The 25,396-nt window shown below is 46.2% G+C and overlaps 1 protein-coding gene and 1 long non-coding RNA gene across 3 annotated transcripts in view; one reads left to right on the plus strand and one right to left on the minus strand.

Annotated features, from left to right (window-relative positions):
* Positions 1-24,247, plus strand: MAT1A (methionine adenosyltransferase 1A). 2 transcript variants are annotated; one of them, XM_083440531.1, is made up of 9 exons: positions 1-659; positions 10,612-10,689; positions 11,950-12,072; positions 16,244-16,356; positions 17,216-17,359; positions 17,836-18,054; positions 18,991-19,173; positions 20,355-20,488; positions 22,425-24,247. In XM_083440531.1, the coding sequence occupies exons 1-9, from the start codon at positions 560-562 to the stop codon at positions 22,525-22,527; spliced, it is 1,197 nt and encodes a 398-aa protein (XP_083296657.1). In that variant the 5' UTR covers positions 1-559; the 3' UTR covers positions 22,528-24,247. The 2 variants fall into 2 exon arrangements, 1 of the variants encoding a protein (XP_083296657.1); XR_014511163.1 differs by having other exon boundaries at positions 100-659; positions 18,991-19,949; positions 20,009-20,488.
* The window catches only part of LOC310677515, a 4,479-nt gene continuing 2,738 nt past the window's right edge, over positions 23,656-25,396 (minus strand). The window contains exon 2 of the long non-coding RNA XR_014511207.1: positions 23,656-25,127. This is a non-coding gene — a long non-coding RNA (uncharacterized lncRNA). The remainder of the gene's footprint in view (positions 25,128-25,396) is intronic.

The raw sequence follows: 25,396 nt of genomic DNA on the forward strand, positions 1-25,396 counted from the left end.
TTCTGTTACGCAACCGCGAAGCGCGCAAACTTCGGCAAACTTTCCTCTGCATTCCCCCCCCCCCCCCGAAAGAAAATTAGGAGAGAGAGAGCAGCCCTTTTAGGAGCGGCTGAGATCCGCAGGGGGGCGCAGACAAAGGCATTCTTCTGATCCGTGCGAGAGATCTTCCCTGCGCGCGCACACTTTTTTTTCCTTTTTGGAGCGTGCTTTCCCCCTCTCCCCTGCGAGGAAATGGGCTCTCCCGATCTCCTCACATGATCGCCCAGGCACTTTCGCTTTTCCATATATTGGAGGCGGGCGGAGTGACAGCTCTAGCCAGAGGGAGACCCGCCGTTTCCGTCGCGTGTGCGTCTCCGGCGCGCCCTCGGGGAGCCTGCGCTTTACGCACGGGGAGGTGTAATCCGAAGCCGCCGGTTTAAATAAAGCGCAGCGTAGCTGCCTTTTTCCAAGGGAGAGGTTGCCAACGTCAGATCTCTTGCGCTGCTCTTTTCCGAGGAGATTTCTTCTTCCCTACGCAGAGGAAAGCGTTAACAGGAAGGAGGGAGAAAAGAGAGCAAAAATGATGAATGGGACGCTGGATAGCCTGTGCGACCATACACTGAATGAAGACGAAGGGACGTTCATGTTTACATCGGAATCCGTAGGGGAAGGACACCCAGGTAAGGACTTGGCGCAGGGGATTGCAGCTCGTTTTGAAAGGTTGCAAGGAGATCCTGTAGTATTTTTTTTTTTTAGCGCGGGGGCGGGGAGGCATACCGCGTGCGTGTGTCTATAAAGCACATTTAACGTATGTCCCCCTCACCCCCCAAAAAATCTGGGAACTGTAGTTCACGCCGAGCTACAGTTCTTAGCACCCGCAACAAACTACTATTCCCAGCGTTCTGTGGGGCGGAGGAAGTGCTTTAAACGTGCTTTAAATTGATGGTGTGCACGCAGCCGAACTTTTGGGCTTCTTTTCACCTGCTGTTGACTCATGTGAGAGCTAAAAGCAGCCTCTCCGGGGATGCCATTGCAGACCCTGATTCATTCCCCAGGGGGCATAGCTTCCAAAATCACTGCTAGCCACTGCAGTTCTTTCTGTATTGCGATTTGACCGTGCACCTTTCAGAACAATCCCATCAGGAATGTCCATGCCACAGCTTTGATAGCGCCAGATCTGGCACTGATGGACACGATCCAGCCAAAGTTACATGCTTCTAAAGGCTCGCTGGTGTTAATGACACGCAGTGTATTCTGTGCAGTTTTCTAGGATGCAAATCCTGGCGAGTTCTGCCAAGCCTACTTCCAAGTAAAGGGACATAGGATTGCAGCCAGTTTGAAATCAATGGGATTTAAAATACTGAACGTCTGCGTCTGTTTGCAGTGAGACTCCCAGAGAACAAGAGTTAGGTGTGCACACACTTTTAAAAAACCGTTAAGATAGTGTATTTTATTAGGCCTGTTCCTCTTGGTTTGTGTGTACATATTTTGGAGTTATGCAGAAGAGCTCGTAAGCCACAGTGATTCACCCTCCCAGTTAAAACTTCCGTGTAACTATTAAAAATAAATAGATCTGTATGTTCCTACACCGATAGAACTTGGTCTCTTTAGCTGGGGGCTGCATTAATCTGATATTTCATTGGACCTTGTGGAATTCTCCCACATGCTTGATATATCATTAAACTGTAAATCATTCCCCATAGCAGCTGGGCATGATGGTAGGACATATTATCCAGCCTCCTCCTCTCTATACACAAAGCGACCGGTTCCTTACACCTCTTTCTTAATTATTGTAAAAGCAAGGCAAATTGAAACTTTTTTTAAAAGAAAAGGGAATAGACATTATCTGTGCCAACATTCCAGCTCAAGTTTGTTTTATCTGGCAAGTCTGAGACTTGTGATGTGCTTGCAGCAGATGCAAACAGATAAATGATCTTTTGGACAAGGCCGGTGTATGTGTGTGCATGCATGCGCGCATATTAGAGCTGTTTGAGGTACTCAGATGTGTATTTGGCACTGTATATCTTTCAGCATGATTCAGGCCTTTCCTTCTGATTATGTAACAGTCAGCGGAATTAAAACAAAACAAAAGAACTCGTTTAGTTATTAGCATTCAGTTGGATGGGGGAGAGGTCGCACCAGAGTTTTTCCCCCCTCTCGATGCATTAACTGGATATCTTGTGCCAACTTCTTATCTGGCACGTAACAACCTCTGGCGACTGCGGGAGAATTCTGCCACTTCACAACACCGAGGAGACATTTTTTGTCCAGTTAATGGGGCTGCCAGCACCTTAGGCTTCCATCAGTTTTTTTCTTAAGTGGCAGTGATGCCAAGACGCTGGCTGATCCTGTTTCTTACATTATATTTATAGACACTAAGAATGACATTTGAACTTTTACGTTAAGGGAGGGGAACCTGTAGCCCTTCAGTTCTTGGTGGACTATAGTTCCCCATCATCCCTGACTGCTGGCCATACTGACTAGAAAACTTGACAAAGGTTTCTGTAGTATCAGTGGTCTCAGATTTGTGAAGGTCCATTCAAACACGTTAAGTCAAAAAGTGATGACTATGAAATGTATGATAAGGGACGCGGGTGGCGCTGTGGGTTAAACCACAGAGCCTAGGACTTGCCGATCAGAAGGTCGGCGGTTCGAATCCCCGTGACGGGGTGAGCTCCCGTTGCTCGGTCCCTGCTCCTGCCAACCTAGCAGTTCAAAAGCACGTCCAAGTGCAAGTAGATAAATAGGTACCACTCCGGTGGAAAGGTAAATGGCGTTTCCATGCACTGCTCTGGTTCACCAGAAGTGGCTTAGTCATGCTGGCCGCATGACCCGGAAGCTACACGCCGGCTCCCTTGGCCAATAAAGCGAGATGAGCGCCGCAACCCCAGAGTCGGCCACAACTGGACCTATTCTTCTATTTGAAAGGCCAGGTTTTTGTTCCCTTTCGCTAAAGTGCACTGGTCTGTTTTGAGATCCAGTTCCCTCTCTAGAATCCCCAAGCTGTCTTTCTCTGCTTAATGGTACGTCCAACCCTTGAACTCTCAAATTAAAGCATGTTTAGATAGGGAAGTTAAACATATGCCCAGTTCTCTCCCACTGAAATAAACAGGATTATTTAAAGTTTACAGCTTAGGCTGAGTTGTTATATTAAAAAGAAGAAGCTTTGTCTAGATACTTGGAGGCTTCCAAGATTGTCAGTGCATCTTCTGATAACTGGAGTTCAGTGGGATTATTTGGCCTTCTGGTCACACCCCCATTTCAGATCCTGAGTGATGTGTACATGAAAGACTGTAATGCTCTAGGGAGAACATCGATGCTCCAGAAAGCCAAAGAAGGTATAATTTGGCTGCAAGAGTAGGTTTAGGACAGGGGTTGCCAAACCTGGGTCTCCAGCTGTTGCTGGACTACAACTCCCATCATCCCTAGCTAGCAGGACCAGTGGTTGGGGATGATGGGGATTGTAGTCCAACAACAGCTGGGTAACACTGGTTTGGGATATGCAAGAGCTACAAGTTTATTTGATATTTGTATGCTGCTTTTCCCAACAACAAAGCTGAGCTCTGTGTGACTCACAACAATAACATAGCATAAAAAGAAGCAAACCACAGTTCCATCAATATAATCAAATAAAATAACACAGTATAGTTTGTTATCTGTCTGGTGTTCCCCACATACACAAATTCCCCTGTACAGTCTATGTGTGTGAATAGCCACAGTTTTGTAAGGTCCATGACTACCTTCCTTTGACCTGTCACACATGTCTCCTGTATCTGGGCCAGCTTGTACACCTCAGAGGGCAGGATTTGGCCCTGGGGCCTCCTGTCACTGATCCATGGTGTGTGTGTGTGAGTCAAGTAGAGTTGTGCAAAATCTACAGTATTTTCCTTAACGAGAAATGAGCAGACAGCAGTCAGCAGAAGGAATGTGCAATTGTATACTTTTCCTCTAGTGGTTATCCGCCTTCCTTGAGGGAGGGGAGGGTTGATAGTGAGCGACCAGGTGAATGATGCAAACCAAAGACAGGCATCCCACTGGACAGTCCAGTTTCTCCTGGGTAAGACTGAAAAATGTCTACCACTTGCTTCTTCCAGATATATAAACAGACCAATTCTGCAAGCAAACCAGATGAAAGTTCCTAGAAGTGAAGACATGCCTTTGTTGGGGGTGGGGAATACATTTAGGTCATCTGTGCAATTGGGGAACAATATTATATAGTGAAAAAGCGAAACTGGATGAAAGAAACTGCAACCCAGCATAGCGTGAGCCACAATTAAGACTGCAGTTCTGAAATGCATGTCTGGGATTAAGTCCAACTGAACTCTGGGACTTCTGAGAAGACATGCTTAGGAATGTGCTGTTAAATCCTCTTGATTAATTACTTGCTAAATTGTGGCCTAGTCTTTACATATCACTTTCCCCAGGCAAGTAAGTATGTTTTACCCACACTTGGGGCCAGGGTCCAGCTTCGTTACGCAAAATTTCACAGCTGTCAGATGAGGTAAATAATCACCCAGGTATGGGGTTTTAGTTATTGCAACAGATTTCTGAGAAGTGCAGTGTCAGCCTTGGAAGGCTCTTTTTGTAGCAGTGTAGCGCATGTGTCCCAGTGACGCAACATCAGAGAAAAGCACACAGCAAGTTTGAACAAACATGGCAGCTAGGACAAATGACTAGTCGGTGTAATCTCACTTGGCTCTGACAATATCAGGTTGTCACTTAAAAAGAAATTTTTAAAAAATTGGGCCCTGTTAATGTTTCTATGTAAACACACCGCCCCTCCTTCCAGAGTTTAACTTCTGTTTGAATTTCATCCGAAATATTCGAAGCTTCCTTTCCTAATCTAGAGCAAAAACAAGATTCCATGCATTTCCGTCCATTTAACTGAAACTGTAGAATAGTTGCCACGACAAATGTTATGAACCCCAAACTGATCAGCTGTCAGAAATATAGCGGCAGAATCAGAAAACAGTTGCCGCAAACACACACTTAGAATAAGAATGTCTTTGCTGACCTCCCCTATGGTAGGAAAGGGAGAGAGATGCCAGGTGGGTTTCTATGGGGATGGACTTCTCAGGGGCCACCACCGAGAAGGTGGCGTCCCTTGTCCTGAAGGAGTTGGGTAAGGAGAAGAACAAAGAACAAGACCCTTTCTCATGATTTAAGGATGGAACAGTTCAACACAGTGGTTTTGTCTATTGTCTGGGATCTCAGAATTGCTTTTAAGGGGGGAGGGTCAAGTATTAAAGATGGATCTTTTGAAAAGGCACAGTTCTTAAGTATTACAGAATAGCAGAAAAACTCAAAGTTCTCTCAGTCTCAACTCGGTCTCCCCCTCTCCATGCTATTGATCACCTTCTCTCTCCACACCTAAACTCTGTTCCCAAGATACAGCTATTACGGCACTGCAGGGTCCTGAAATTGCAGCCCTCCCTGTCCATTATCAATTAGCCTTGGTGATATCAGCTGGGTTTTTTGTGTTTGGTTTCTTTTGGCCATCCCTGGAGATGGGGTGGCTTGCCCTCCCAGCCAATCAGAGGTTGGCCTCTAACCCCTCCTCCTCTTCCCCCACCCCACTTGGCAGCCATTCCAGAATCCCTGCCTACCGTACAAACACTGGTTAATCATTCATCCTGTGAGGAAGTGCTACATGGCTTTGGGAAGTTCATTATCGCTATGGACCCGTTTAGAAGTTGAAAGACCGAGCGTTCACGTCCACCCAAATAAAGCCTGATGCAATCATCACTCAAATCGCTTCTAGATTAAATGGGCCAATGTGATGGAAGGTCACTTAGACGTAAGGTTGCCAACTGGCCAGGAAGAACAACTGCAAAGCCAGCTTGGTGTTTTCCTGTGCCTTTAGCAGAGCTTAGGCATAACCCACACATGGACTTCTTCATGGCATGGAGCTGAACATGATCACCTCTTTAACTGATGCAGATCTCGTTGCTGTTAAAGGCAAAGTTGACAGGGCCAGTTTGTAAGCTGACTACCCTAGTTGAACTCGGGCCGAGGAAAGCAGAGTTCAGAGCCAAATTGGGCTTTTTAAAATTAACATTAAAAGCAGCTGCTGGCGAATTGAAGGAGGATGTGGATATAGTCTAGCATCTTGTAGGGGGAGTGAATTTTAACTGGGGAAGGAATTTACTCCTCTCCCCATATCCCCTATCCTAGTCAGCTGTCCACTGGTGAATTCAAGAAGTTTTAAAAGGGAAATAAAAGGACTGAATCACAGTTCTCCCGGATCCCAAGTGATTTGGTCTTTAGCCACAAAGCACACTGGGTGCCCTCTGCTACCTAAGTCACTTTCTCCCTAATCTACTTGTAGGGCTTTTAGGTTAAAATAGGGTTGCCCCCCACTATTCTGGGGTGTTGACAGTCAGGATACTGGCACAAAAAGGGGGAAGGAGAAGTATTTCAGATTTACCGTTGCAGGAAACATCTAAGGCTTCAAGCTTTAAGCAGCGCTTGCTTTGAACACTTCACATTAATATTATTCTTATTTTTAATTCTTATTAACTGTCCCTCAACAAAAGTTATCAGGGAACGGGACAATTGATAATAATACAATGTAAAAACTTTGGCAATAAAACTACAAAATAACCACAATCATAATATGCACAGTATATAATCCCAAAACAATACACAGTGTTTGTTTACCCTCATCCGCTGAATGGAACGGATGTTTTTTCCATAGGTGACAAAAAATGAGGTCAACAAGAATCAGTAAACATATATCCAACAGGAGGGAGGCATGATTGAGAAAGCCCCACCTCAAGCCGCCATGGCACATACTTTGGTTAAGGAAATGCACTGCCAGTAGGGCCTTTTCCTTAGATATTGGAGCATGGCCGGCACATACCAGGAGGGGAATTTCATCATGCATACTTGAACAGCAAAGAGTACTGGTTGGACCGGCCAGAAGGCTCACATGCATTACAAAAGCCTCCTCGCCGCACTGATGATGACCAGACATGGGCACAAAATGCCTGAAAGGCTATGTAAAGTGCAGTCCTAAACCACGTCTGCTCAGAAACAACTTCTGTTTAATTCACTGGGGCCGCCCAGATAAGCAGGGTTAAGATCGCAGCCTTTGTCTTTGTGTACAGAACTGATCCGAGAAACACACGCAAAGAGTTTAGCTGCACCACCAAGGACTTTGATGCCACTGACTGGGCAGAGAATCCTTGTACCTACCCCTTTGCCAGCTTGCCTGCCAGCCTGCTTGCCCAAACACTGCTGAGTGTCTCTTTTCAACATGACCCAATCTGGCTTTTTTCTGATGCACATGGATTTGCTGTTATCAAAATATCAAATTCCGCTTCTGTTCCCCCTGGCAAGTCTAGAGCTTCTTCTCCAGTGGAAGTTTACATCCTACCTTCTAGCCAGCTTCCTTTCCGGTCTCCTTAGCAGGTCTGTTGATGTTGTAGATCAGGCATGTCCAACAGGTCAATTGCAGGGTGTTCCTGGTCGATCCTTGGACCCTGAGTGATCTCTATCCCAACAACACTGGCTCCCTAAAAAAAAGCTCCTCCAATGACAATGGGTAGATCACTGCCAGGTTTTTTTATACTGTGAGTAGATCACAATCTTGGGAGTTGGATGTGCCTGTTGTAGAATATGTCACAGCTTCCAACCCAGACCCTGCAATCATCCTCTGAGGCCTTCTTCATGTGCCTTCTCCATGAGAGGTCTGGAGGGTGCCAACACGAAAACGGGCCTTTTCTCCGTTGGCTCCTCGCTTCGGTCCCTGTTTGGTCCCTGCTCCTGCTCACCTAGCCGTTCAAAAGCACATCAAAGTGCAAGTAGATAAATAGGTACCACTCTGGCAGGAAGGTAAACAGCGTATCCGTGCGCTGCTCTGGTTCGCCAGATTAGTCCATAGTCATGCTGGCCACATGACCTGGAAGCTGTCTGCAGACAAACGCCAGCTCCCTCGGCCTATAGAGTGAGATGATCGCCGCAGCCTCAGAGTCATTCGTGACTGGACTTAACGGTCAGGGGTCCCTTTACCTTTACCTTATGGCCTTTTAAACTGTGTGTGCGAGGAGAATGGTTTTTGTTTGTTACAATAGTATGTACAGTGATACCTCGGTTTACAAACAGCCTTGTTTACAAACTATTCAGTTTACGAACTCCGCAAAATTGGAAGTAGTGTCACTGTTTGCAACCTAACCTCTCTCTACAAACAGAAACCGAACGATGGAAGGGCACTGGTGGTGGGAGGCCTCATTAGGGAAAGCGTGCCTTGGTTTAAGAACAGATTTGATATAAGAACCAACTTCAAGAATGGATTAAGTTCGTAAACCGAGGTACCACTGTATTCTTGTGTTTTTATATTGTAAACCACCCTGTGATCCTCACATGAAGGGCAGTATAGAAATTTAATTAATTAACAACAATAATAAAAATATTAAAGAAGCATTGTGTTAGCCCAAGTTAAATCAGATATTGTCATGTTTGGAATTAATCAGCCCAGTCGCAAACAGCATGCTAGTACTGTGATCCAAGCTGGGGTATCATGCAGTAAGTGTTCCCTGTTTTCAGCTATGAAGTCAGGATTCTGAGAAGTTGCTAGTCAGTTAATATTGGCCAACCCTCTCAAGTAACACCATCTACAATGTTGATGAATATCTGGTGTCCCAGATTGGCGACAAGGCAGAAAGAGGAGGCACTTCTCTTTTTAATTTTATTTAATTTTATCTATGCTTTTCAGGTTCATACATTTCACTAATTTTACACTCATTTTAACATTTCAAACCTTGACTTCCTTTCCCCATTTTCTGCGGTTCCTTACATTTATTTTTAATATCTTCTGCATTTCCAGATTAACTTAATTGCTAGTTTATTCATCTACTTTAAAGATATAAAACTGCAGGTTATTGCAATAATCCTGCCAGTGTTCTTATCTGTTTACAATTTTTCTGCAAATATTCCATAAACCATTTCCATTCTTTTATAAAATGCTTGTTATCTTGATTTCTTATTCTTCCGGTAACTTTCAGCATTTCTGCATTTTCCATAAGCTTTTGTATCCATTCTTCCTTTGCTTGGACTTCTGCTTCTTTCCACTTTGGGGCAAGTAACATTCTTGCCGCTGTAGCATACATGAATAAGCTTCTATACAGTTTAGGTAGTTCTATCCCTATAGCCCTCCCCCAAATGCTTCTGGGTTTTTTGTTTTGTTGTTGTTGTTTTTTACAAATGTTAGTTTAAACATCCTTTTCAATTCATTATATAGCATTACAGTGGTACCTCAGGTTAAGAACTTAATTCATTCTGGAGGTCCATTCTTAACCTGAAACTGTTCTTAACCTGAGGTACCACTTTAGCTAATGGGGCCTCCCGCTGCCGCCAGAGCACGATTTCTGTTCTCATCCTGAAGCAAAGTTCTTAGCCCGAGGTACTATTTCTGGGTTAGCGGAGTCTGTAACCTGAAGCATATGTAACCTGAAGTGTATGTAACCCGAGGTACCAATGTACTGGGAAAGATAGGGCACTTCTTGAGCCTTTTTGACTAGCAGTTGTTTTAAGAAACCTTAAAGTCTTATGTGTGTGAGGGTCTTGCTTTATACCAAGCCAGACCACTGGCAGAGGCTCTCCAGAGAATCAGGCAGAGGTCCTTCCTAGGCCGCCCTGGAGATTGAGCATGGGACCGTTCGTATGCGCTCCACCACTGATCTATGGGCCCTTCCCAGAGTCGAAAGACTGGTGTTGTTTATGCTCCACTCGCCAAGCTTGGCTGTCCACCACCACAGTGGATGTCTTCCCATTTAGGATCTGGGGAAATGGAGCAGAAGGCCGGTTGGCCTCTGTTTCTGAGGGGCAAGGGGCTGGATTTCTCGAGCCACATTTCCTTCTTCTTTGCTGGGCTGAGGTTCCTGAGACTTCTTGGTGCAACCTCAGAAACAGGTCCTTTAGGGTAAGTGAGCTCTGCCCCAAGAATGGGGAATCTGGCCCTCCAGATGTTCTTGGACTCCAACTGCCACCAGCCTCAGGCAACACACCCAGCGGTCAGGGAGTCCAGGAACACCTGGAAGGCCAGAGGTTTCCCATCCCTGCTCACTTTACTCTTCCTATGGATACTTCCCCCTGTGAATTGGGAGGACTAGAGGATCTCAGTCTGGGATGGTGGTGGTGGAATTCATTTGAGACTTGCTCTGCTGGCAGCTGTGGCCTTAGCAGTACCTGATCTTTGCAGGCATATTCCCTCTGTATCTTGTTTCATTTTTGTCTCGACCACGCTGGTCTGGTCACCAGTGGAACTGAATTCTACTCTGATCTGTCTTTGCTCCTTCAAAGCCTTAGAGCTGGGACAATCTCATGGGCAGGGTAGCTCATCGCAATATTCTGAAAAGATGCAAAATGAGAATTGGGTTGTTCACCATCTCTGTATGCTCTATAACAGACATATGATTAGTAGCTTTTTGGGGGCAAATTGTAGCACACAGTGTGGCTTTTTAATGGATTCAATTTGTTGAATTTTTCTTAGGTGGAGGCAAGCAGCATGCATATGATAGAGCTATAAAATGCAGAGTATCTGAACAAAACTTTCCGCTTGTCAATCCCATGTGTCAAAAGTAGTGCATGTTTCTGGTTTCTTCTCTCAATTGCCCAACTGATCTCTTTCAGATAAGATATGTGATCAGATCAGCGATGCCGTGCTTGATGCCCACCTGAGGCAAGATCCAAATGCCAAGGTTGCTTGTGGTAAGACACTGTGTCTGAAATGATGGCTGCTCTGCACTTACCAGCCAAACATAATTGTGATAGGTGGAGTGGGGAACCCATAGCAAGGACCACTAGCAGAAGTGTCAAAAGCAGGGGGGAGGTTTGCGTAGCCCCTCCAAACTGTTTCCCAGATTGTATCTGTCTCCCTGTTGTCCCAACAGAACACAAGGGATGCCTGCAAAATCCCATACCCTGCATTCCATTCCTTGGTCACGCCAGAGTGTGACAAAGATGGAACCCAGGAAGTGGCAAAAATGCATATAAAAGTAGATCTCTACAAAGAAATCATTTTGGGGTGGGGCCAGAAAATGAGGTTCCTCACACCCAATTTTGCTTTCATTTCTACCCCTATGACTTTAAGTTCTCACTTTGGTTTTTGTTGTTTAAATTATGCCAATAAAGGCTGAATGATGAACAACGAGGTTCTTACCTGAGAGGCTTTGTCTACCCCCTTGGGTAGATAGAAAGTTTGGGGAGCATATCTGTTGCTTTGTTTTTTTCCTGGGTGATACTGGTCTAATTACTATTGAATGAGTTGTACAGTGGTGCCTTGGGTGTTGAACACAATCCATTCTGGAAGACCGTTCGACTTCTGAAATGTTTGACAATTGAGGCGCAAAGGGCGGTTGGCAAAGTCAATGGAGAAAATGGAAAAACACGCAGCGGAAGCTGTTTGACTTCCGAGGCGTGTTTGAAAACGAAAGCACTTGCTTCTGGGTTTTCGGCATCCAAAAACCAAAATGTTTGGCTTCTGAGATGCTCGAAAACAGAGGTACCACTGTATACCTATCTGCCTTCGGTCCCTGGAACAATCTCATGAGGGGGGCAAGTCACTGCAGTATGATGAGCAGGCACAAAATGGAAAGTGAGTTATTCTCAGTGTGTATACAGCCGTACCTTGGTTCGCGAACAGAATCCATTCCAGAAGTCGTTTGACTTCTGAAAATGTTGGAAAACCAAGGTGCGGCTTCTGATTGGCTGCAGGAGCTTCCTGCCCTCAATCAGAAGCCACGTTGGACGTTCAGCTTCCCAAAAATGTTCGCAAACCAGAACACTCACTTCTGGGTTTGCGGTGTTTGGGAGCCAAAATTTTCGAGTCGCAAGGTGTTCGAGAACCAAGGTACGACTGTATACATGCTAGATAGTGATAGGTACCCAAGAGCAAATAACATGCTTACTGTAAATGAATATTCGAGCCAACCTAACAGAGTTTCTCACTTGTTTTTCCTTCCCCCGTAGAGAGTGTGTGCAAAACCGGGATGGTGCTGCTCTGCGGGGAGATCACATCCAGAGCGGTGGTGGATTACCAGCAGATCGTCCGAGACACAATTATGAACATAGGCTATGATGATTCAGCTAAAGGTTGGTGATAAAACAATGGAATGATGCTGGGTCACTGCTCGGCCCAAAAGCTGTAGAACTAGTCCCTCTCTGCTTGCCTGCTTACCCAGGACAAGGAAGAGCCTGATGCAATTGGTGCTGTGGATTGCTTAGCTGCCACCAGGAGACAAGTTCCCAGCTCCTTTAATAAGGAACAGGAAAAACTATTTACTGGGAGGTTAAAGGTTATCTCAGGGTTGAAGTCGTGGGTGTCCTTTGCACTGGGCCACTTTGTAGCATTCCTGCTATTCATGGCATACTTGACTTCTTGAGCCCACAAAGTTATCAGGCCTTAAACAGGCTTTAAGACTTTTTACTGAGGCCAAGATTATATTTTTACATCAACTCATGCGGTGCAATTCATCAGGAGGTGTGCTAGCTGGTGGCAGCTGGTAATATTATTCTCAGTTTTTACCTGTTGCCTAAATATAGCTGATGTGGAGGATTGCCATAGTTCACTTGGAAGTGAGTTCCATGTGCGAAGTGTGGACACTTAAAAGTTATTATGGAGGGGAGAAATAAATGCACAGTTGGCATTTTTGGTGCCAACCACACATTTAACACTGCATGTCGTTTTGCCCATGGCTTGTTCCCAGTGCATCGGAATGCATTGCGGTCAATTAACGCATGCAAACAAAGCAAAGATGAAACAATGTAAATCTGAAATGAACAGGGCACCAATAGAGCAGCAAAGCTCAGAATACACAGGCACCTACAGGAAAGTAGACTTCCTTAAGCCAAAAAATGTAGACCTCTGTGTTTGTTTGTTTGTTTGTTTGTTTTGAGCATGGGGGTATGTTTGAACTAGTCATTACCCTGGATTGAGCTGGTAGGGTCAACTCAGAAATTATTTATTATAGTAATTCATTTAAACCACTAGTACCTCTGTTTTATATGGTAGAGTCAGTTTAGTGCTTTGGTCCTGTGCAAGAGAGTAGCTTCTTAAGGAAACAAATGAGACTCCCACTGAAATTGAAGTGGGAAGGATGAAATACTGCATGAGTAAAGCATTCATTTATTTATTGCAGTTATTTCCCACCTTTTTCTCCAAGGAGCTCAAGGTGGCATACAAATTCTCCCTCTCTTCCTTTAATCCCCACAACAACCTTGTGAAGTAGATTAGGCCGAGAGGCAGCGACTGACCTAAGGTCACCCAGCGAGATTTGGAGTCAAGTGGGAATTTCAGCTGTGGTCTCCCAGATAGCTGTCCAACACACTAACCACTAAACCACACTGGCTGGGATGGCTCAGTTGGTAGAGGATGAGACTCTTAATCTCAGGGTCGTGGGTTTGAATCCCACATTGGACAAAGATTCCCTGCATTGCAGGGGGTTGGACTAAATGACTCTTGGTGCTGGAGGAAACTCTTGAGAGTCCCATGGACTGCAAGAAGATCAAACCCATCCATTCTGAAGGAAATCAGCCCTGAGTGCTCACTGGAAGGACAGATCGTGAAGCTGAGGCTCCAATACTTTGACCACCTCATGAGAAGAGAAGACTCCCTGGAAAAGACCCTGATGTTGGGAAAGATTGAGGGCACAAGGAGAAGGGGATGACAGAGGACGAGATGGTTGGACAGTGTTCTCGAAGCTACCAGCATGAGTTTGGCCAGACTGCGGGAGGCAGTGGAAGACAGGAGTGCCTGGCGTATTCTGGTCCATGGGGTCATGAAGAGTCGGACACGACTAAACGACTAAACAACAACTCTTCAATTCTGTGATGAAGGAAGAGCTTGCTTCCCTGGGATGTTGGCTGCAATGTACAAGTCGGCAGCAGTATCCCTTACAGGGTGTGCAGGGAATGATGGGCCTCCCAGGCAGAAGATCTACTAGTGAGCGTTCCCCACAGATGCAGCCAATCAGCTGCCTTGGAAAGGCTCCATTCCCCAAGCAGCTGGCTGGTGCATCTCTCTGCCCCACGAAGGGGTGCAGTAGTGTGGCTGGGGACACGGCTGAGTTTCAAGTGTCCAAAGGGGACGTGTTGCAGCCAGATCTTCTCTGGATTGAAGAACCCAGGCCTGTCAGCTCATCTGGCACGCTGGGTTGCTTACTCATGGACGGCTCTGCTGCCATTCTACATGCCAGGAACGAAGATGGTCAGTTTCTCATTCCTGAAAAAGAATGCATGGGCACACATTAAACCTTAGTAGCCCTGCGCTTAGTAAAAGAACATTTATTCTAAGAGGGAAAACTATACCCTGTAGGGGGACGGTTGATAAGAAAGCAGCTAAGAAAAAGGGAAACTTGACAGTTTGTTCCCCAGCTGGAGTTTCAGAACAAATTGGGGAGGGGGCTCCCCTTTTGTACTTCGTAAAATATCCTTGCTGCACCCGTTGGTATCATTTTTGAAACGCTGCCCTCTTTGGTCCCACTAATGAAGGGAAAGCAAGCTTCAGAGTTTTTAACAGCACTGCAGGTCACTTTAATGATAAAAACATCCAACATTTTAATATACGAAGAGGGTTTCTGCAATCTGCATGGCTGCTCTCATGTAGTAGAACTTGCTCCTTAAGGATCAAATTATCTCTTATCCAGGGGATTTGTGATTGATTTCCCAAGTTGTAATTTTTTTAGTTTTTTTAAAACTGATACCCAAAGAAGGCTGCTGTTTAGTTTTGAGCTGATGAGATGGGGAGAAGAAGCCGCTCTGTGATGTTGCTTCCAGTCAGTGCAGACTGTACTGAGCTAGACAGGACCAACGATGTGACTTAGTATAAGACAGCACCCTACATTGGTCGGTGTTAAGCGCCACCGCCACAACTTCTACTGCTCTTAATGAGTTGGCAGTTCCCCAAGGCTGAATTTTGGGGTGTGGTTCTTTTGCTTTTTGTTTAAAGCCAGGAGAGCAATCGTGGAGGTCCCATGAAATTTGTTGCAGAGATTTGGCCTCAATGTACTCAGCAAGAGCTAAATGAGATGTGGTGGGGGCATCATATTTCTGCTCCACCCACAAGTAAAGTGGACCTTGGGGGCCTAAATCTTTTACAGCAAATTGGCTGTGCCGGTGAGAGGACCAGAACTCTCTCTGCTGTCTTCCCTCACCTCTCTCCTCAGACCCTAGTTTCCAGTATATGCTGTCTGCAGGACTGCATAAAATGATGTTTTTGATCCAGCTCAGTCTTAGAGATCTCAAGGCATGGGACTTTGATGATTCTCCTTGGCTGGGTAATCCCCCAGTTAGCGAACCTATTAAACAACCTCTCTGCGTTTGGCAAACCTAGCTGATGGACTATGCCAAGATGGCAAAACTGACTGGAAAACTCAGAAACCAAGAGATAAAAACTTTATAAAAGAATGAGGGAAATGTATAAGTTACTTAAAGGTAAAGGTAAAGAACCCCTGACAGTTAAGTCCAGTCGTGAACGACTCTGGGGTTGCGCGCTCATCTCGCTGTATAGGCCGAGGGAGCCGGTGTTTGTCAGCAGACAGCTTCATGTGGGGTCATGTGGCCAGCATGGCTAAGCCGTTTCTGGCAAACCAGAGCAGCGCACGGAAACGCCGTTTACTTTCCCGCCAGAGTGGTAGCTATTTATCTACTTGCACTTTGACATGCTTTCGAACTGCTAGGTTGGCAGGAGCAGGGACCGAGCAACGGCAGCTCACCCCGTTGCGGGGATTCGAACTGCCGACCTTCCGACCGGCAAGCCCTAGGCTCTGTGGTTTAGACCACAGTGCCACCAGCGTCCCTTATAAGTTATTTAGGAGACCACTGTAAGCAGATGGAAACAAAAGCAGGGTTTTGATTTCACTTGTAGTGTAAAAATTAACATGGATACTACGGTTCGATATAAAAATTGGCTTAGGGATGAATTTGCAGTAGTATAGATATTTAAAACAAGACTCCGTGAAGGGGATGGGGGAAGTCCTGAGATTTGGAGATATTTTTTCTTATTCTTTGTACTTTGTATTTGTAAAACCAATAAAAATGTATTTTTTAAAAATGGAATGAAATACTATTTTTAACACTGCTCCTTCTGAGAATTCTTTAGTCTTCTCTTCCTGGAAAGCCAAACCCTCTGTAGAACTAGAACCTGTCAGCCCTGCTGGGGAAGGATGTTTGCAACCTAGTAAAAAATTTCCCAGCAGTCTTGTGGGACATGGCTTCGAAGGACGGAAAAGAAAGGCAATTCACGGCTTCCATTTCTCCTCCGCAGGCTTTGACTACAAGACTTGTAACGTTCTTGTTGCATTGGAGCAACAGTCGCCCGATATTGCCCAGGGCGTGCATCTGCACAGGTCAGAAGAGGAGGTTGGCGCTGGGGACCAGGTAATCATTGCAAGAACATTAAAAAAATATTCCATCTTTATATTCGCCAGAAGTATTCATCTTGGTGAAAAGTGCCAGTAAGCAGCTGGGGGTTGATTTGTACCTTGCATTTCAGTCACCAGGATTATGAAAGCAATTATTGCAGGCATCAGCATGTACAAGACTCAAGGCCAAATCTGGCCCCACTTAATGCCACCACCTCTTAAGTCCGATGCAAGAATTAGGAGCACAGAACTGGTGATGAAAGTATTGAGCTAGGGCTGGGAAGATGGAGGTCCTCACTTAGCCACGAACGGTGGTTGATCATGTTGCCCCGAGCAACAAACCTTGGCTAATACTGGCTAATTACTCATTATAACTAATAATTTCTAATTACAGTGGAACCTTGGTTCCCGAACGCCTCCGTTGTCGTATGTTTCGGTTCTCGAATGCCAAAAACCTGGAAGTAAATGCTTCTGTTTTCGAACGCTTTTCAGAACCCAAAAGTGCAATGCAGCTTCTGCTGAGTGCAAGAAGCTCTTGCAACCAATGAGAAGCCACTCCCCAGTTTTTGAACGTTTCGGATTATGATTATGACCACCGCAAGTCTCCAGTATTCACTCTCTCTCCTCACAAGGAAAGAGAACACCTAGATTTCTTCCTCAAGACTCCCTACCACTCGAGAGAATACAAAATAGCATTTATAAAAATGAAACACTAAAGGGAGGAGCTGTATCAAGGAGGAAAGAGGAAGCTGATTCTAGAATGGAAAGGGAGAGAGAATCTTGTGAAGCGAATCCTCAGGATGCTAATACATGAAAAGTAGTCCTTGTTGTCTTCTTTTTGCTAATGGAAAATAATGGCTCCTTTCCCACTGCAGGGCCTGATGTTTGGCTATGCCACCGACGAAACAGAAGAATGTATGCCCCTGACCATCATGCTTGCTCACAAACTGAATGCCAAAATGGCCGAGCTGAGGCGCAACGGGGTCCTCCCTTGGCTTAGGCCGGACTCCAAAACCCAGGTACTTTCGTGGGTTTAGCCCAGATTATTTCTCTTCTGCTCATAACTAGGGCCTATCCATTTGACCATTCTTTGGCATTGGGAGACCTGTGCATGTTATGTTTTTGGAAGTGATTCTTGCTCTTTTGTGAGAACCATGGGTTGGAGGAACGCGAGATCTGTAAATGGAATGACGTTTCCTCCTTTACCCAGCAGACTTCTCTAAAAGCCTCTCTGGAGGATTTGGGGACCCTCTTGAATGGTATGGGCTGGGCCATGGGGGTGCTGCCGTGGGAAGAGGATGTGGCCCCCCCAATGGGGAGAGACCCCTTGGTGCAAGCAGAGTTGTCCATTTTTTTTTGTAGGGAAGCCATTCAGAGTTGGGCCAAGCCCCAAATGGGGGCACAGTTGTTGTTTCGGGGTTGGTTTGCCAGTTTTGGGTTGTGCTTTTTCTCCCGGCACCACCCTACAGTTCACAATTGCTTCCTTCGCTCCCAGATCACAGTTCAGTACGTCCAGAAAGATGGCGTTGTCATCCCAGTGCGTGTCCATACCATTGTCATCTCGGTGCAGCACGACGAGAGCATCTCCCTGGATGCCATGCGCAAGGCCCTCCAGGAGCATGTCATCAAGGCTGTGGTTCCGGCCAGATACTTAGATGACAATACAGTCTACCATCTTCAGCCCAGTGGCCGGTTTGTTATTGGAGGACCGCAGGTAAGTACGTGTTCACTGATATGTGGGTAGATATGAGGAAATCTATTATTGCTCCTCTTAGGTTCTCCTGAAATGCATATTTATGTTATGACTGGTACCCCCCCCCCCCCAGATCAGATCTGGAGGCATACCCTCAAAAGGTACATGCCCCAAAGAAAACAGATAAAAATTTCCCTCCATTGCAGCGGTTTTCAAGCTTTCTAATTTCAGGGTACCGTTTCACATTGTCTTAGCCGTTGAGAAAAACTTGCATGTCTGCCATGGGACCCTTGTGTGTTGCGGAGAATTCTGAGGGTGCTTTTAAGGATACATATACAGTGTAAACTTGCAATTATTTTATATCATTTATTTTCACATATATTTACTTAGGGCTACACATAGTTCCTCCTGCCAACCTAGCAGTTTGAAACCACATCAAAGTACAAGTAGATAAACAGGTACCACTCCGGCGGGAAGGTAAACGGTGTTTCCAGAAGCGGCTTAGTCATGCTGGCCACATGACCCGGAAGCTGTATGCCGACTCCCTCGGCCAGTAAAGCGAGATGAGCTCCGCAACCCCAGAGTCGGTCACGACTGGACCTAATGGTCACGGGTCCCTTTACCTTTACACATAGTTCACCGTAGTAGGCAGGATTTTAAGTCCTAAGATGAAGTGTTTCTCAAACTTGGGTTCCCTTGCTGTTGTTGAACTACAACTCCCATCATCCCTAGCTAGCAGGACCAGTGGTCAGGGATGATGGGAATTGTTGTCCAACAACAGCTGGGGACCCGAGTTTGAGAAACACAGGGCTAAAGAGAAGAAATATGTGGCAGTTTTCTGGGACATCTTCCGAGGCTTCTTGATAGGTTGTTGTTGTTGTTTTCCATTTTGTAGCATTTGCCGCTTTTCCATCTCATTAAGATTTAGAAGTGACGCTTTCCATTGCAATATTTCAGGGGGACGCTGGAGTTACTGGACGGAAGATCATTGTGGATACTTACGGCGGATGGGGAGCCCATGGGGGTGGGGCTTTTTCGGGCAAAGACTACACAAAGGTGGATCGGTCAGCAGCATACGCAGCCCGGTGGGTTGCCAAATCCTTGGTGAAAGCTGGGCTTTGCCGCCGTGTCTTGGTCCAGGTGAGTTCTGGTTTTGTCTTCTTCCGCCCTTTTCTCACCTAGCAGCCGTCAGCGGAAATGAAGCGTTGTGGCAGATTCGTGGCTGCCTGCTGCTGAAGCCATCAAGCCCACATTTCCTCCTCCTCCTCCTCCTCCTCCTCCTCCTCCATTCCTCCCGCTGCAGGGTCTGAAGTACAAACTGCACTGTATCACGGCAAAGTATGTGGCTGCTGTTTCTGGGGGTAGTTGTAGCCCTGCAACAGCTACTTCCTGCTTGAGAGACGTGGCTTCCTGTGGGGAACTGCTATATTAAGGATATCATTGAGGCAGTTGTATCCTGCATTCTCGAAGTTCAGCTCCCCTCCAATTTGGGTCTCCAGCTGTTGCTGGACTACAACTCCCATCATCCCTAGCTAGCAGGACCGGTGCTCAGGGATGATGGGAGTTGTAGTCCAACAATAGACGGGGACCCAGGTTGGAGAAACGCCATTTAGAGTCTGGACTTAATGGAACGTAGGAAGTTGCCTTACACCAAGTCAAGCAATTAGTCCGTCTTAATTGCTTAGTAGCATCTACACTGATTAGCAGTGACTCTCTGGGAATTTCAGGTAGGAATCTTTCCCAGCCCTACCTAGAGATGCTTGTGATTGAACTCAGGAACCTCTGCCTGTAGCTTTTCTTCCAGTGCCCTTAGGGTGGGCTTGCTCTGGGCTTAACGCTCTCATAGGCAATCCACTCATCAGATGGCCATGTGTAGTGTGGTTCAATGCTCTACAATGCGGTCCTGCAGTCCTGCTGCATTTCTCCACCAAAGCCCTTCTGTGACAGCACCACTTGAGGCCCTGCTTCGCTTCAGCTTTTAAAACCAGACGCAGGCGCACTGCACACCAGTGTTTCTCAAACATGGCTCCTCAGCTGTTGTTGTTTTACTACAGCAGCTTCCATTATCCTTAGCTAGCAGGACCGGTAGTCTGGGATGATAGGGGTTGTAGCCCATCAATAGCTGGAGCCCAACAGCTGGGAAACCCTGCTCTACACAAGTGATGCAGTTTTATGTTTTGTATGCATAAGTCTGTCACCACCAAATATTGTTGTGCCTTCGCAAGAATGGATTTTTTCAAGCAAGTGTTCGTCCATTGCTTCAGTAATCAATTGCCACATACACACAGAGAGATCTAATTGTTGGCCTTTTTCATCCATAGGTTGCCTACGCCATTGGCGTGGCTGAGCCACTCTCCATCTCGCTGTTCACATATGGTACCTCCACGAAGCCCGAACAAGAGCTGCTAAACATCGTACACCAGAATTTCGACCTCCGGCCAGGCGCTATCGTGAAGTAAGCACTTTTACAAGGGGCTTTCCCTGTCGAAGGAACAAATTTACTGCTGCGCCCCCGCCACACTGAAGATATAAAGCAACCAGAAGTATTGACTACTGAATTTCAAGCACCGTGAAAGCAAAATAGCAAATGCACTTTCTCAGGTGTATCAGCCTTCTCCACTCTGGTTGCTTCCAACTAAATCCTGTTCCAGGATGGTGCAACATTCCAGTGGAGATCTAGTTCTCCTTATTTATGAGGGTTCAGCTGCTGCTCTTAATGGGCTCAGAGTTGCCACACCCAAAGAACAGCAGCAAGACAACAAATGAGTTATGCAGTCCAAGGCAGTATCATAACATTTTAAGCAGTCATGGCTTCTCCAAAGCACCTTGGTAACTGTAGTTCGCTAAGGATGCCGAGAGTTGTTACTTGCAGCACTACAATTCCCAGAGTTCCCTGGGAGCAGGGCTTGACTCTCAGACTGAGAATTTTTTATTTGACCATCATCACAAGATCTCAGGGCGGTTCATGGGATGAACCGTAGTTCTGGGAGGAGAACAGGGGTCTCTTTACAACTCAGAGCACCCTTAGCAAACTACAGTTCCCAAGATTCCTTGGGGGAAGCCGTGGCTGTTTAAAGTGGTATGATACCTGCTTTAAATGTATGATGCAAATGGGACCTTAGATTTGCTGCCTGGGAAGGCTCTATCTCCGTGTTTCCCAAATTTGGGTCTCCAGCTGTTTTTGGACTATAATTCCCATCATCCCTGACCACTGGTCCTGCTAGCTAGGGATGATGGGAGTTGTAGTCCAAAAACAGCTGGAGACCCATGTTTGGGAAGCACTGCTCTAGGCTCTTCCTTTGCTGAAAGGTTTGCTGTGGGCTGTGCAGTTCTCCCAGCCAGGGAAGGGAGACCTGGCTTCAGATGTTAGAGAATCCCAGTATTGCCATCGCTGATTGGCAGGGCTTTCAGGTGCTTCAGGCAGGAGTCCTTCTCATCCCTAGATGGAGATGCAGGGGATTGAACAGGAGGTATGTTGTCTACCACTCGGCTACTGTCATAGATTGGCTGGATGTAGAGGAGTGAAGGTAGGCACCATCTGCGGAGCCCTCAAGGGAAGAAGGCTCAGAGTCCAGGGATTGGTGATGGGTGGTCAGAGGGAGGAGACTGGGAGGAGGAGGAGGTGTCAGAAGCTGAAGAGGTAACAGGGCTTAGTGCGCTGAGTCTGGCTGGCGAAGAGGCATGGATGTCTCCCCTTCCTGCTATGACAAGCTCCCCTCCCTGCTGGTCTCCCAGGACCAGGAGGGGGTGTGAAGCTGGAGGAGCAAAGGCAGGCATGCCAGCGCAGTCTCAGATTGCTTGGGGGAAATAACTTAGGATAGGCGTGAGAAGGCAGGGACCTTCAGTCTCAGCAGCTGCATCACAGGGGCGAGACTTAGTAGAGATGAGTTGCTGTGCTTATTAGGCCTGTACACTCTTGTGCGGATCCTGGTTTTTCTAGACTTAACTCCACTTACTTTGTGTGATTTGCTGCTGGCCCGCTCCTGTCAGCCACGACCCCTCTTTACAGAGGCCTTCAACAAAGTGAGAATGGGCCATGAAGTGAATGACACTAGGTGTATCTAGGATACATCACAGAAAGTAAACAGATGCTAATGTAATCAGAGAGAAAGGGGGGGGGGGGAGACTGTGTGTGTGTGTGTGTGTGTGTGTGAACGGGCACACACAAATCCACACCATATCCATGGCAGCTGCTCTGCCCAACACATATGTGGCCAGTAGCTCACTAAATAGGCATCCTAGGCTTTTAAAACAGTTGTTCTTTGCAGCTGCTATTACCTATTACACGTCTCTGGTATTTTGGGCAGCCGCCGTTCCATGCGGGGGAAATTAGCGCGGCCGTTATCCAGCTGTACTTAATGACTTCTTCTTTCTCTCTTTGAATAAACCAGGGATCTGGATTTGAAGAAGCCCATCTATCAGAGGACCGCCTGTTACGGCCACTTTGGGAGAAGCGAATTCTCTTGGGAAGTACCTAAGAAACTGGCCTTTTAACGATCACGGTCCCGACCCCTGAGCTGAAGGGGAGAGGACTCTCTTATGAAAGGTGCTTCCACTGACCATCCTCGAAAATAGAAAAAAAGTTGTTTTCATGGAAATCGACGCTGTTTGTACTCTCGACATCTCACCACACGCACATACAAAAGATGTTTCCTATTGCTGCTATTTTTGTTTCGTTCCACTTAGAAAAGGCTCAACATAGGACTTTGACCCACAATCAAAACGATGGAATACCAGCCCTCAGCCCAACTTCTCTCAGATGGGAAGAAAAGATTCCCTCAGCTTCCATAAGCTTCCTTACTACAACTGGACAATTAGAAATTATGGGGTCTAATTTCCTTTCTGCAAATATTTGGTACTACAAATATTCCCCGGACTCTTGGTGTGGAAGAGGATTTTGGGGCCTATATTCGACACATATTACCCAAAAGGGTTCTGTCAGCTTTTCTTTCATCTATCTGCTATTCTCTTTCTTCTTCTTCTTCTTCGTTTTTAAAAAAGGAAACTCTTTTCTCTTTTATAACAGCCTCGTGACAAAACGTTTTAGATGGGTACATGGCCAATGCTGTTTATCTATGAGCTTACATATTGGTGAAGTTGCCTCAGCCCATTCTAGGCAGGGCTGTTTTATATACAAAATGTTAGACTATTGCTTACAAGCCCCACGCCTCACCCCATTGGCTGAGCTGCTGTGATTTCAGGGAATGCTTTAGCAGGTCAGGGGAGGAACATTCAGCTAAGACGGGATGCATAAGCCAAGCGGGAAGGAGTTCCAGATGGGGGAGATAGCTGACCAAAATAAGGAATACTAGGTCAGCAAGCCTTTTTCAAAAACCCTCCAACTGCTAGAAGGATGTTATGAGGTGAAAGCAAGGCTTTAACAGAGTGGACCGTACCCTAGACCAAAAAGGAAGGGGAACAGGGCCGGCCCCGTGTTGCGACGGGGAAGTGTCACACATCCTTCACTGCGTGGAGAGGTGTAAATGAAGACAAGAGTCATTGGCCAGGCAGTATGGCCAATAGGGGAATAGCTTTGGGGTCCTCTTCAGGCAGGAAAATGTCTAGCACTGAATGGAAGATGGAGTAAGACCTCAGTTGAGGAAGTGCAACAGATAAGCAAGAATGCTTTGGGTTTTAGAAAGCTACGTATCGAGTGAGGTGGGTGGGCAAGTGGTGGGGCTGAATTTAGCATTGATAAGAACCAATCATCCAGGCTGGATGCCCATAGTTTTGCCTTTCATGGTGCCATTGAAAGAAGGGGGTTCAGAAAGTGCAGTTCCCCCTGCATCTCAGCATTACCCAATTGTACCAGAATAGCCTTTTGTCCGGATTCTTGACGGAAGAGCAGCCCTTTCTGGAATGGGATCTGGCACTTCTCATGCATCAGCGGTTCAGGATCTTAACCTCAGTATTTCACTGTGTAAAGCATCATGTACACTGATGGTGCTATATAAATTAATTATAACTGTAATTTAATAATAATTAATGGCTGGCACTTAACCCGATCTCAGCATCCTCATGTGCACAGTTTTCTAGAAATGCTGTTTTTTCGACATTGGAAGAACTTGATATCCTATCTGTGCCTTTGTACAGGCCTCTCTTTACATCCAATTTGAGTTGTTCTTCCCCCCAATATATACACTTTCCCTCTCCCAAGCGATAGCCGCAGCAATTTGTATGTCAAAACGAAAGGCATTAAAGCGTTCTGCCCCTTGCCACTGTAGGCTTGAAGAACATTTGAGCGCAATAACAGGCACTGGGTCATCATTGGATATGAAACAGGCAGACGGACTTAATCCTAATTTTTCCAAAGTGTTTTAAGAAGTTCTGAGGAGAAACTGCAACCCCAGTGTGGAGGCAATGGTTGAGACACCCACTAGATGGCATTGTAACCCATATTAGATGCATCACATTCTGCAGAACAACCCAGTTCAATGGTGGATTGTTTCCTCTTCATTATTGGCAATGTTAAGAAACACCAGCAGCTTAAAATGACAACAAGGCAGCAGGTTTTGCAAATGCTGGATTCTATAGTCTGTCAGCAATAGCAGAAGAATGAGCCTTAAGTAGAATGTTGCTTTTAAAGAAAGGATCGAGGTTTTCCAGCTGAGGTAAATTTATCACCACGCGCCTCACTATTTTCCACACACCTCAACTGGCAGAAATCGCTATTCTTTCCTAGAAGAAGGAAAAGCTTTAGTTTTCAGATCTGGCAACAAGATTTTGGAAAGCTTATTATTTGGGCCCCACAGGGCAACCCTCTTGTCAACAGAGAAAGAGGAAAGCACACCTTCAGGCTACAGCTTGAAATTGGTTTCATTGTGATCTCTTCTCCTGGGGGGAATGTACTTTAGACCACAAAGGAGCAAGCAATCTCTTAAACAAAACTGTCGGCACCCTCAGCAAAGCTTCATTGAGGTGGAAGTTGAGGAAGCTGCCATGGCAATTATACAAACAAAAGCAGTTTTGGCCCAACCAACTCTCCACACTTCGGTTCTGTGCTCCTTTAGCCATCATCGCATGTCTCCACAAAGAATTGTAGTTTAGTTGAACCTAGGAAGCCGCCCTTACAGTCAGGTGTTTGGTTCACTTAGCTCAGTACAGTGGTGCCCCGCAAGACGAATGCCTCGCAAGACGGAAAACCCGCTAGACGAAAGGGTTTTCCGTTTTGGAGGTGCTTCGCAGGACGAATTTGCTATGGGCTTGCTTTGCAAGACGAAAATGTCTTGTGATTCCTGGGGGTTTTTTCCGCTCCCCACCCCCTTTTTCTAAGGCACTAAGCTGCTAATAGCCTTTTAGCAGCTAATCCGCTAATCCCTTAAGCCTTTAATAGCCGCTAAACCGCTAATAGCGCTAATCCGCT

This window comes from Podarcis tiliguerta (genome assembly GCF_965153285.1).
Source record: "Podarcis tiliguerta genome assembly, chromosome: 5".
In the NCBI taxonomy this organism is placed as follows: Eukaryota; Metazoa; Chordata; class Lepidosauria; order Squamata; family Lacertidae; genus Podarcis; species Podarcis tiliguerta.